The sequence below is a fragment of the Vanellus vanellus genome (genome assembly GCF_965231255.1).
Source record: "Vanellus vanellus genome assembly, chromosome: 4".
NCBI lineage: Eukaryota > Metazoa > Chordata > Aves > Charadriiformes > Charadriidae > Vanellus > Vanellus vanellus.
In genome coordinates this window covers 744,147-756,945 of record NC_138909.1, presented here as the reverse complement: position 1 = coordinate 756,945, position 12,799 = coordinate 744,147, and the positions used below count along the sequence as shown (strand labels likewise).

Genomic DNA, 12,799 nt, shown 5'->3' with positions numbered 1-12,799 from the left:
AGTTAGCATCGGTGTTTCCTTTCGGTTTCACCTTGCGTTCCTGAAGATAGCCTACTACGGCTGCTGAGTGCTGACAACCGCTCCTGCGCTGTACATGGCGAAGAGCGCACAGGATAACGCTGGTGTATTCTGCAAGGCAATTTGTAACAATACCTCTGCATCCCTGTCTGCTCCAGTTGTTATGAAGACTTGAATTAATTCTGCTTGGTCTGTTACTGTGTTCCTAGTTTCTGGTTTTGTTCTGCTCGTTCAGAAAGGACAAGTTTGCCTTCTGTCATCCCATTAAGATTCAGTAGTTCAATAGAACGCGAAAGCAGTGTGAAGAAATGTTTGCTCTGTAGGTGCAGTCTACGGGTGGCCATTTGGAAGGATTTAGCCTAAATTCACGTGCAAAATGAACAGTAATAGTTACACTTGATCTGAGATGGAGATTATCAGGTGCTTGGTCTCCTGCTTTGAGTATTCATATCCATGTGTCTAGGGATTTTTTTCTTATTTCCTCACCTTACTACTTAAAAATGTATTTGCTCATTGCTGGTTTTCAGAAAGTTGTAATATAGCTTAGATTGTAATGAACAGCCTGGTTGTATTACGTCGTATGTTTTATGTTTGTTACTTGCAATCCAAGCTTGAATGCTTGACATACTAAAATATAAGGGGAGATGCCTTCTCTTAAGGGGGGCTGAAACCCAAACTCAGTCATGGCTGAAAAGCCTGACTGCTTGAGAAATGTGGAGTTGGTTGTGAATTGTTGTGTGTTTCATTGGAAAAACCAATATGCGTTTTTCAATAGGCTGTTTTCTACTGACCCCTAATGGGAATTTAAACAAGTGTGCGTACTGGCTTGACTTCAAGGAAGGTGTTTTTAATTCTATGTTAACAGTGAACTACACTTAAAAAAATGTCATAAGATAAAACTTTAAATCTGAAGATATATCTTGTAAAAGCTGGTTTGTTTTCTCCACGGAATTGTTCTTCGAAATGTCTTGAAATGAGGTGTTGTAAGACAACTAAGGAAAGGAGAATGGTGTTGACATAGATATATTTTATTTTTAGTTCAGGACTTTCTAGGACAAACTTGACGAAAGTCCTTAGTATTTTGATTTCCACTTGTACTTAAGATTTCTGCATAATACGTTCTTTCTGGTTTTGACTTGTTGAGTTATGATGAGATTAAACGTTGACAATACAGGCTATTTAAAATAAAAAAATTACTTCAAGTGACAGTTCCTATTGAAGATGTGTTCTACTGTATTAACAACTTTGAGTTGGGACTGTGATCTTTTTCTGCTGTTATTTTGCTGTCTGACATTGGTCTCAGGTTCATAAATGTTGTATATGGACTGTTGCTGAGTAGTCACCCAGAGTATTTCTTTTGTTTTGGAGGCTTAAGTGTTCTCTGCTGAAAGCAGCACTTGACTAAACTAACTTCTGTCGCCTGATATGAGAAAGCAGCAAGAAGCAGAAGATCCACCTATCACCTTTTGACCCTTAACATCAGGAGCTGGGAGTGCAGCAAAATGAGTGCTATCAGGTACTTTTACACGTGTCTGGGAAGGTGATGCAAGGGCGATCCAGCGGTGGACATCTGAAACCTTTTAACTTCACCTGAAAGTACTGTGGGTTGCTGAGAGTTGTGAGCCCTTGAGGTTTTCCCTGTGGAGCTGAGTGCATGTCAAGCTGCTGCCGCAGCAGCAGGAATCGCTGGGAAGGAGAACCTGGAGCTGGATGGACTAAGGCTTCTTATCTGTCAAAGCTTCTGTGCTTATTCTTCTCAGGTGGGAATGGAGAGCCAGCAACATCGATGTCACTTGTCATGCTATGCTGAGGGCTAAGAGCTGTGTGAGATGAACTAACATATTATGGGGTTCCTCTTATGATAGTTGATAGGAATACAGCGTAGCAGCACTTGGGGTTAGTCATGCCTGATGTTTATCCTCTTAATTGTGTTTTCACAAGTACTACATGTGAAGTTGCTATACACAGTCTTTATGCCAAAATGTTTGTGGAAAACAGTAATGGCTTAGATCTTGAGGCGCCTAGAAGAGAAAACTGGCTTGAGGAACAGTTCCAATGCTAATCTGATGGAAATAAAACGAACATTGCAGACTTCTTACGGAAAAGAAGAAAGCACAGTTGGATAGCCAGTAACAGGGCATGTAGGACAGGCACCTAACATCTGGAAAACAGGTTCCGCTTCTTGAATGCCTGAAGCACTGGATGGTGACAGTGGAAAAAATGGCTCCCCTGGTCAGCACTTTGGAAATGAAGCTTTTCATTCAGATGTGTGTTAACCAGCTTGCGTTCTAACAGCCTTTGTTAATTTCAAGTTAAGTGTTTTGGAAACTTAGAGATGTGTGTTTTGTGCTACCTTGGTATTATAAGATGGAATTGTCATGAATACAATACAGTTTGCTGTTGAGTTGTACTCGGTGGTGTTTTGCCATCTTATGTTTGTTTACACTAATTCTTTCTGGGATTAAACTGGGCTAGGTTGCCTTTTGCTTCTCTCAGCTTAATACTCGAACTCAGAGAAGCAATACAAGATTTGAGGTGACTCTCAAAATCATACAGATGGGCTGTGTGAGAAGCAAAGATGTTGGGAAACCGTGACTGGAATTTCTTCGCAAGTGCTGACGTGAAGCTGTCTGCTAGACATTTTGCTCCGGTGGAGAATCTTAGTGAGCTGTCTTCTGACTTCTTTGTGGGATAAGGCTCCAGTTCAGGTCATCTGTTTAATTGTTCTACTGAATGTTTGTGAAGTTGATCTTCTGTACAGTAGACACAGTGCTGCTTGTATGTATGTAACTCACCAGTCCCAGCTGGGTCGATGTGGCAGAAGCCAACCAGCTGCGTGCCACAGAGCAGTGCAATGGGCATCAGCTGGAGACTTGGACACAATATGTCCCTTGAAGGACTGTGCTGCGGTAGCTCAATATTAGCATTCATCCTGTTTCAGCAGAAAGGAGCGTTCTTCTGGCATGAAGAAAAGTGGGTGAGAACTATGCGTTTGTTACTGTGTCTAACAAGGTTTCAAACCACTGCAAGTTTGTACATTGCGTCCTTGCAGCCCTTGGACTACTGTGCAGTCTGGAACTTTAAACGAAACACAACTGACTACAATCTAGCAAGAAATAACATGCATGAGAACACAAGTCACAAAAATATTGGAGCCAACTTCGCCTATGACGCCAAAGCAGCTTGTGCCATCAGTTCGTGTTTCTTTGGCATTTGATGTTCTTGAATTCTTCATTAAAAGATGCCCAGACCCACAACATAATATGGCTGTTGTGCAGTGTTCCAGGTTTAGGTAGCCTGACAATTAACTAAGTTCATATCAATATCTGTACTCACTGAACATACTGCTTATGTTCCTTCATAACCTCTCCTGGGCTATGGTTTCAGGTATTCTTCACACTACTTGCCGAATGCAGGTTCAGTGTCTTTGCAGGTTCAGCATCTTTCCCTGTATGAAAACAATCTCTAGACGAGCTTTTCTACATAATGCTTCCAAAGTAACTTGAACTCATTCACACATCACAGGAATAAATGTGTGGGCTGTGCTGGTGGTGTGCTTTTTATCTCCAAAATTATTCAGGGATTTTCTTATTTACTGATGGTTTGGTTTGTTTGTTTTTTTTTTTTTTTCTTCAAATCTTAGAGCAATCGCTGTCACTTTGCACTTTTTTTTTTTTTCTAATAACACGCTTCAACCTGTAGACTAATTAAAGAACATCTAAGGAGGAGAAACCAGGCACAAGTGTTGTGTTCTCCCATTTGTGTTCTTGAAAATAAAGGTGGTAAGCAGTGGAAATCCATTACAATATTCAGCAGCTGCTGCTCTGGCTGTTGTCAAAGACATAGTGCAGATTTAGTTGCAGCATGCGGGTAATCCGTGGGCCTGACATGTGGCAAATTGTTCTGAAATGATGGTGGCAGTATGCTACCAATTCGAAGAAAGCTTAAAGCCCTTATGCCCCACTCTTCTGCCACCCCCGCAATACCCTAAAATGATGAACCAGCAGAAGGCATGTAATTACTGTGGTTGTTAGGGGGAATTCATCCTCTTATAATCGGATGTCTCGAAAAAGAACATCAGAACAGAAAATTTCCTTGAAGATTGGGATCTTCTTATACGATTAAAGATGTTCCACCTGACTTACATTTGAACGAAGAACAATTGTCTCCTACAAGATGCAAACCTGATTAGAAGTGTAGTAATCTGAACAGTACATTACAAACAGATGTTACTCAACATTTGTCAGCTTTGTGGTATAAATATATATATGAACAGCTTCTGCAGCAGTTTAAGTTGAGAAGATTGCATGAAATCAATGTGACAGAACACCTCATTTTTGAAATCTGTTTGGCCAGAGCATTAAATTGTCATTACCTGAGAAGTTTGCCGTTTTGGGGCATTGTTTCTGTTCATAGTGCTCTTCGTATTTATTTACTTGGCTGACTTTCTTAGCTGTGAAAGAGGGGGAACTGTAGTGTAGGAAAACCAGAACAAAATATTCCTGCTATGGGTTTAAAACTGGTAGCTCTATTGAGAATATGTTTGTTTCTTCAGTTTTGACGCAAGTCTGCTGCAATTTTCTCCCTGTTGTTGAGACTAAACCAAAGATGTTGCAGGTGAGAAGGTGCATGCAGAGATTGTTTCTTCCATGAGGTTTGGCTATGTAACACTACAAATTGTTCAAGACTATTATCTTAGACTAAAGTCTGCTCAGAGGAGGTGCCTCTTTTTGTTTATAACATGTCAATGCTAATAGGAGCCTAAAGCAAGATACTTGATCTTTCCGGAAGGATACAAATAGGGAGGCAGTGAGAGCATCACTCTTGAAATACTTACGAAATAAAAGTGTTTTCTTCAAAAGTCTGCAGCAGGAGCAGTGGCTGCTCCCAGCATCACCAGCCCTGTGCCCCTTGCTTTCCTGTTGAGGTTGTACGCGTAGGGTCTTAGATGCTGGTTCTGAAATTTTAATAAAATTACGCTCTTACTGCAGCTTGGGAGTTTTGAGGCACCGCAGAATTCATTGTCTTATCGATAACTCTGAGTCTGCACACAATACAGTAACATAAATTTCCTGCTGTGATAAAGAAGTAATATTCAGGGCTAAAGAGCTAGAAATCCAGAAACCCTGTGCAGCAATCATTTGTAGTGAAATGAGGGGTTATAAGCTCATCAGCTTCCAGGCAGTTAATTGCGTGGCCCTGTGATGATGTTACGGCTGGAAAAATAAATATGCTTGTGATATCTTTGGGTGGCTTCAGAATGGAGATATGTCAGAAAAGGTTTTCTCATGCGCAAGGACAGACCTTTACAAATACACAGGCTTAAGCTTCCCTTTCCTAGGTGCTTCCTCATTCTTGCCTTCACAAAGGGTGTTGTGTGCTGTATTTGGCGTGCGAGGCTGAGCCTCCCTGCCCTTTGCGGAACAGGAGGCCACAACGCTGACTAGTGCCAAGACAGGCTGCTGTGTGGAAAATACAGGAAAAATGGCTAATTACTTTATGTGTGTAATAATCTTGCTAGCTATTCAAGCACCTTCCGTGCCTGTGTCTTTGCCAATGAGTAATGTTCTCGGCATCGCCTGTAAGAGTGGTCCAGAGCTCCAACTATGTGACCAAAACGCGTGGCAGCACACAGAGCGAGCAGGGTAGTCTGCATTTGCCGTCAGACACCCCTCTCCAGCAACGGGGATTGCTCACCGCGTTGTTCCTGACTTCATCCCTGTGTGTCTGGAGATGTAGACTGTTAGACTAGAGAGAGGAAATTCAGGATGCTAATATAGATCCCTTAAAAATGAGGTGGTCTGGGTGACTGATTCCCACAATAATTTGTGGCATATTGTCAGCAAGAATAACAGTTAGAGGTGGGTGTGTTAAGAGGTGTTGGAAGGGTTGTGTGCCAGTACTAATACATTGAGTGTGGGTTGGGAAACTGCTCTGAGTGTTTTGCCGTGTGTTGTCAGGTCCTGTTTGGTGTGTGTTCTGTCCAGAGAGGTCTGATACTGCGTGATAAACATGGCGTGGCTTAAATTAAGTGCTTCTGTAAGTCTACAGCTGCAGGTAGAGGTTGGGGTTTGTGTCTTGTCAGTGTCCTTGGCAGTTTGTGTTGCAGTGAATATGTATGTGACTGTGGCAGCAATTAAAAAATAATATTTAGAGCTTTTGGGATGTCAGTGATATTAGATACACTGTGGTTCAGTTCTTATCTTTAAAGAAAATTACTTGATAGATTGTTTTCTGCACATGGAAATTATGTACAGAGGTATAATGGTTCTTTGGGAGTGTAAACTCATGTAGATGCTGACATAAAGAAAAGGTCTGGGGCTTCGTTGTGTGAGTGGTATTAACATCTAACCTAGAAATATTTCCTTTTTCTTCTTTTAAATCTAATTGCTTTTATGTTAACGTTAGTGTTTGAGTAAACATTGGAAACAGCAGGATTTAGAAGACGGGGGGGTTATATAGTGCAATGTGAAGGCTGTACCTTTGGGAAATCTAAAGTAAGCAGCCAAATAATCCACATTCTAATTTAGTGGGTAAAGCAAATATGTAGTATTTACAATTACAGTAGATAAGAAGCAATCTGACACCAGAAGCAAAGCAGAACCAGCTCAAAGCCCTAATCACCTGATGTTTTCAGTCATTCTGGTCATCTTGTTTTTAAATCCATACACAAAGTATATTGCTGCGCAATTTTGAGTGTTATTTTAAGTGTGACTGCAGAAGAGCAAAATGGCTACTGTGAGAAGAAATCAGCTATTAATGCCTTTTTAAAAGGAAGAAACTTTTCTTGTAAAACTTAATATTCTGGTCTAAACTAGGGTGTAGAAAGAAAAAAAAAAAAAAAAGGATTTTGCTTGGAGATTGTATGCTAATTTTCTTGTGAAAGAAGAAATCACTTGATAAATCATATTGTATACTACAATACCAAGAGAGTCATGGGCTCGTTTCTGGCTGAAGATTATTTTTCAGAGAAATAACTGGTGCACACCTTCATCCCCAGCTTTTTCAAGCCTGTGAACATGTGGAGTTGATAAAATTTCAGCAATTGTTTAACAAAGCCGTGAATGGAAGGTGTTAGTTTTGGTTAGGTGGGAGGGTCAGCACTCTGTGACATGGAGTTGTTAACAATGGCTTGACTGAGGACCAGCGGCTGTCCCCGGGCGCGGGTCAGGCGTTGGAGACACCGTTCCTGGCAGGAAACCGTGAACTCACTGGCACAATTCGGTCCGCGTAAAGTGGCTCATCCTCATGCAAGCAGAAACACAGTTGGGTTGGCCATTGTTCTGGTCCCCTTCTGGAGGTCGGTACCCACATAACGCTCTGCCTGGAGTGACTAATACAGCCTCACGTCGAGGTTTTGCACCCCATTTTTTGGTAGTTGTTCTGAGTCTTGCCAAGAGGTGAATTCTCATCGCTGTTAGTAGCGTTACATGTTCAACTATATATTCTTAAAGCAGCATGGCTGCCGTGTGGTCTGTGTCCTAAGGAAAAGGACATCTCCGGAGCAAATGCGCTTTCTCCAGCTGAGACTATGTGTTTTGCTTTTCCTGCTACTCATTACCTTCAAATGGAAATACCACAGTCGGTTACGCTCCTGAAAACATCTCTGCACAGCAGCAGGGCCCTGACATAGGGAGAAACATGGTTTGTGTAAGTCGGGAGAGTGCCACACCGAGGGCACTGTGCAGGCTGATCTGGGCTGTCGGCTTTGGCCATCTCTTTTGTTTACTGCTGCAAAGTTTTTACTGCTCCTGGTATTTCTGCCTCATGAAGGAGCCATCAGTGAATTGGTCGCTTAGCTCTAGTTGTCAGGTAGTAAAAAGCAGGGATGAAGGTGTCGGAGTAAAATGAATAGATCAATTTCCTTCCCGTAGGAAGGATCCTGCTGTCGGATCTTATTTAGAACCAAACAAGACAACACTTCCCTCAAATTTAAGTTAAAGCAATAGCTTTTTTCTGCCTGAATAGCTACAGTAGAAGTTAGAAGGGGCTGAATGTGGAGCTTCGGTGCCACTGCAGAAAAAGACATTCTCTAATCTTGACATGCCCAGGCAAGTATTGCTTTAAAAAAAAAAATTAAATAAGGTCTTAAGTGTTGCTGTTCCAGTGTGTGCTCTGTCACAGTGTGTGCTTTGGTGGCTTGATTGGTGGGGAAGGCCCTGATGGAGAGAGGATGCTTCTGCTGTAATCGAGGGTAGACCTCAAATGCACAAAAGGCAGCGACCGTCAACCTTAATTCTCAGTGGGATTTATGTGTCCAAATTACTGTTTCGGTACGACTGGGGGTGGGAGGGAGGGACTATTTCAAACCAAGATGTGTTGGAAAACATCCTTCCATGTAGCTATGTTAGCTGATGACCTTGTCATCTCCCCGTAGGGACTGTTGCCTTGTGCCTTTCCCTTGGTGTGACTGAAAACACACTAGTGAGGCAAAACCCCCAAAGCCTGGATTCGTGGTGGGGCTATTGGCAGGCCCCAGGCCCCACTGCTTCAGGTGGTGTAAGGAGCTGGTGCCCTCGAGGGCAGGACAGAGAGATGGTGACCTCATGTCATCTTCTCTGCAGCTTGGACTTGAACAAATTTCTCTCTTGCCCAGTCCCTGATTTTAATAGGCCTTAGAGGAACCTAATTGTCTTGGAGACGTTGAGTAGGATTGTCATGTGCTGTGAAAGCTTGGGAGAGGAAAGGCTGGGGACTAACAGGGTGTCATGCCCTCGTTCCCCTTTTGAAACTACATTGAATTTGTTGGTATTGCCATGTGTATCTGTCTGTGTGGTAAGAACCTCTGTACAGTCTTGGACAACTGCTCCAAAAGGCAGCTTTAAGGCACGTGTTTGTCAACAAGGTGCATTTGCTCTCCAGTGTAAGGGAACTGCGCAGCAGACGGGTTGGTGGGCCAGCAGAGCCCTTGGACCTCTGCTGTTGCTGTAAAGTACCCAAGGTATGAAGTGAATTAACTGAAATTGCGAAATACTTTTTTTTTTTTTTTTTTTTTTTTTGCCTGTGCTGTTTCCATGACTAGAGCAATAAGTTTGTCAGAGCAGAAGCACTTCAAGAAATAGGTTGTCTGCTTTTTTTTTTTTTTTTTTTTTTTTTTTTTTTTTTTTTAAGACAAACAAACAAAAAAACCCAAACAACCAAAAAACCAACTTAAAATCTTCCAAGCACGCTGGGTTCTGTTTCCCTGGAGAAGAGTGGCTGCCCAATGAGCGTTTACCAGGCTGGGTCTGGAGATCACCTGTGTCCGTTGGTCCCCCCTCCGTGCCCATGTAGTTCTAGACATCTTATCCTTGAGGGAGTAAAACCAGAAGGTCTGACCATTGGTCACTTTTATGAGCGGTGTTTGAAATACTAGATCTGATTGCACCTCGTTTTCCTCAGTAAATACAGAATATAAGTTTGCATCAGGTCTTGGTATGTCTGGCTATGGCGCGTGTGTAGCAAAGTGTTGACTTTAAGAGTGTATTTCATGTTTTGTTTTGCATTTTTCTTCGGACCTGCAGGTTCTCCTGGAAAACAAGTGGATAACTCAGCCAGCAATCCGGGAGATAACTTAGGGACCCCAACCAAGGCTGGAAAACTGAGCCATGCTTTTAGAGATTCCCGGCCAGGGAGGAAAACTGCAGAGGGACAAGTGACTAAAGGTGGCGATGAGTCAGAGAGTGATTTTGAATCTGATCCTCCTTCTCCCAAGAGCAGTGAGGAAGAAGAAGAAGAACAGGAGGATGAAGAAGTCTTGCAAGGAGAGAATGGAGACTTTAATGATGACAACGATACAGAACCAGAGAATTTAGGCCACCGGCCTCTCCTCATGGACTCTGAGGAAGAGGTGGAGGAAGAGGAGGAAGAGAAGCAAAGTTCTGACTCTGATTCTGATCGTACCAAGCAAAAATCGGTGGACGGACTCCTGGGCAGTAGGTTCAGAGATGGTGTGGACAGTGGTGAAACGAAAGAAACCAGTTCACTGCATATGTCCTCATCTGAGGTTTCAAGTACTGTCGTGAAGGTGAACCCTGGCCAAGAATTTGATGTGTTTGGGGCAGTGCCCTTTTTTACTCTGCAGCCTCAGGCAAAAGAGAGGACAGACAAAGATGTCTCTTCTCAGATGGCTTTTCCCAGCCTGAACCAAGAGCAGGATGACTTCGATGTGTTCACAAAAGCCCCCTTTAGCAAAAAGGCGTCTCAGCAAGATGGCCAGGTGGTGGGAACTGAGCCTCTGCTCTCCCCCACCTCTCCACGGAGCGTCGATATTTTTGGCTGCACCCCATTTCAACCTTCCCTTCTCCCCAAGACTGGTGGCAGTAAAGAGGACCTGTTTGGGCTGGTTCCTTTTGAAGAGATCACAGGGAGTCAGCAGCAGCAGCAGAAGGTGAAGCAGCAGCGTAACCTGCAGAAACTTTCTTCCCGCCAAAGGCGCATGAAGCAGGAGGTCTCAAAGAACAATGGAAAGCGCCACCACGGCACCCCGACCACTACGAAGAAAGCGTTGAAACCAAGTTACCGCACCCCGGAGAGAGCCCGCAGGCACAAGAAAGCGGGCCGCAGGGACTCGCAGAGCAGCAACGAGTTCCTGACTATCTCGGACTCTAAAGAGAACATCAGCGTTGCGTTGACTGACAGCAAAGATCGAACCAACCCTCTGCAGACAGACGAGAGTCTGCTGGATCCTTTTGGAGCGAAACCCTTCCACCCACCAGACTTGATGCGTCATCCCCAGCATCAAGGGTTTGGTGACAACTGCGGGGATCACGGCACAGTAGTAATGGCTGGTAGACCTAGGCAGAGCTCCTTGCATGGAGCCATTCACAGCAGTGACGGGCTGAAAACTGATGACTTTGGTGCAGTACCCTTCACCGAACTGGTTGTGCAGAGCGCGCAGAGCCAGCAGCAACAGGCGCTAGAGTTCGATCCCTTTGGAGCTGCTCCGTTTCCTTCCAAGCAGTAAATGCTTCCAATGGGTTCCCCCCCTCCGCCTCTCTGAGTTACTTAATAGAGATTTTGGTTAGTGGAGTAACTTATGTGGTTGAATTGCCAGGGGCATGGGTTGTACGGTTTGTTGAAGAAGGCACGGCTGACTTGCATGATGAAATTTAGAATGATGGCAAATTTCTATTGGTGTTTGTTTTTTTTTTTTTTGAGAAAAATAGAAAAAACAAACCAGGAGCGTCATTTTGTTAGGCCATATGGCTCCCAGAATGAAAAGAGAAATTGGATATGAATCGTTGTCTCTCACTGACTTGGGGCCCCGGAACATACTGTCATTCTGCACTTTTGCGTTGCCTTTTCAGTCCTCTGTGATGTGCTGAGATGGAGGGAGGGGACAAGCAGAGAGCCCATGAAAAAATTTTCCGTACATAGAGGTAGGCTAATGGAACCGTGGTGGTTCTTCACGTCTCAGTCACAGTAGACCCACGAACCAAAATGTACTAATATCCAGATTGATCTATCGGAAATAGTAGAGTCTTGGAAAACTAGCTTTATTAATCATAAAAATAAAGAAGCCAAGTCGTCAAGGGGCTGTGGCCCGGAATTCCAGAGCACGGCCGTGGCTTGGGACCTGGTAGACATCTATGCAGCTGCAGAGGTGAAAGGCAGATTATTTTTTTTGTGTGCCTAAATGTTCCTGTTTTTTTTTTTTTTTCCAATAAGTGCCATTAATGTAAAATAGCAAACTGGAAGTTTAGAGTTAAAACTAAAGATAGAGAGAATATAGTGGTTTGTGAGAGGAAAAGCTTGAATGAATGTAGGGGAGTAAACCAGCAGGGATGCAGCCAGTGTTTGCAGCACTTTGAAGACTACTCAGTACGCTGGGGAGAGAGCCTGGTTTACAGGAGGAAATCATTTGGCACATATGGAGTCTTTCAGATGGCTTGTACAGTTTACTGTGAGATGCAACCATCAGGTTTATTCGATTACAAGTTGGGATCTGTGTCTGAAAATACCTTTTTTTTTTCCTCTTGCATTTTTATTGCAAAGAAAACGTTTTTTCTTTCAAACCTGTTCTTTTTTAAAACAATAATAATTTTGCGCAGTGACTGTAACCTAATATCCTTTTAAGTTCTGATGATTCTGTTATCATCCTTAAGCATATTTTATAAGAAAGTTTTGCTAAATGCACTGAGCTTTGAAGAAACTGCTCTGAACCCAGATTTGTTTGGGAACAGCAGCAGTGAGGAGCAGGCAGCTGGCAGCAGCCTGTGGCTACTGTACGCATAAGCTGCCTTTCACACCACGAAGCCTTACAAGCGGGACTGTGGTCCTGCCGCAAAGTACCTCCGAGACATTCGGCGTACAGGACGCGGCTCACAGCGTGGGAGAGAGCAGTGCCGGTGGGTGACGGGAAGGTGATGGGAACAGACTCGTTGCAAGGACAAGGTCTCGTTAGCGTGTTGTGGCAGTCATTCTGTGTGCAGGCGGGACAGCTTCTGTGCTGCCTGCAACTTGTGCCAAGCCTCACCACTGTCTGCAGAGCCGGTATGACTAGGGATGCTCCCGTTTGCCTTTCCCATAGTGATCCCAAAGAGGAGGTGGAAGGAGGTAGTTGCTCTGCTTGTCTCAACTTTATATGCGCTCTGCTGAATGCTGATTAGATGATTGCATGTTTATATATGGAGGACATAAGGGTTCCTGGTTGTGTCCCCCCATGTCCCCCCCTTTTCATTGGAGGTAAAGTGAAATATTTGGGGTTGTGCACTTTGCTCCCCTCCTCCCCCTCCCCCCCCCTCCCCCCCAAGTGTCCTCCTGGTTACATAGTTGTGCGGAGATGAATGAGGGTGGGGGT

General features: G+C 43.8%; 1 protein-coding gene across 1 annotated transcript; it reads left to right on the top strand.

The window, feature by feature from the left end:
- Positions 1-2,596: 2,596 nt before the first annotated feature.
- On the top strand, positions 2,597-11,427 carry LOC309671224 (putative BMP-2-inducible kinase-like protein; the record flags this gene model as incomplete). The annotated part of the gene is made up of 2 exons (XM_082482429.1): positions 2,597-2,681; positions 9,522-11,427. The coding sequence occupies 2 exons, from the start codon at positions 2,597-2,599 to the stop codon at positions 10,961-10,963; spliced, it is 1,527 nt and encodes a 508-aa protein (XP_082338555.1). The 3' UTR covers positions 10,964-11,427.
- Positions 11,428-12,799: the final 1,372 nt, after the last annotated feature.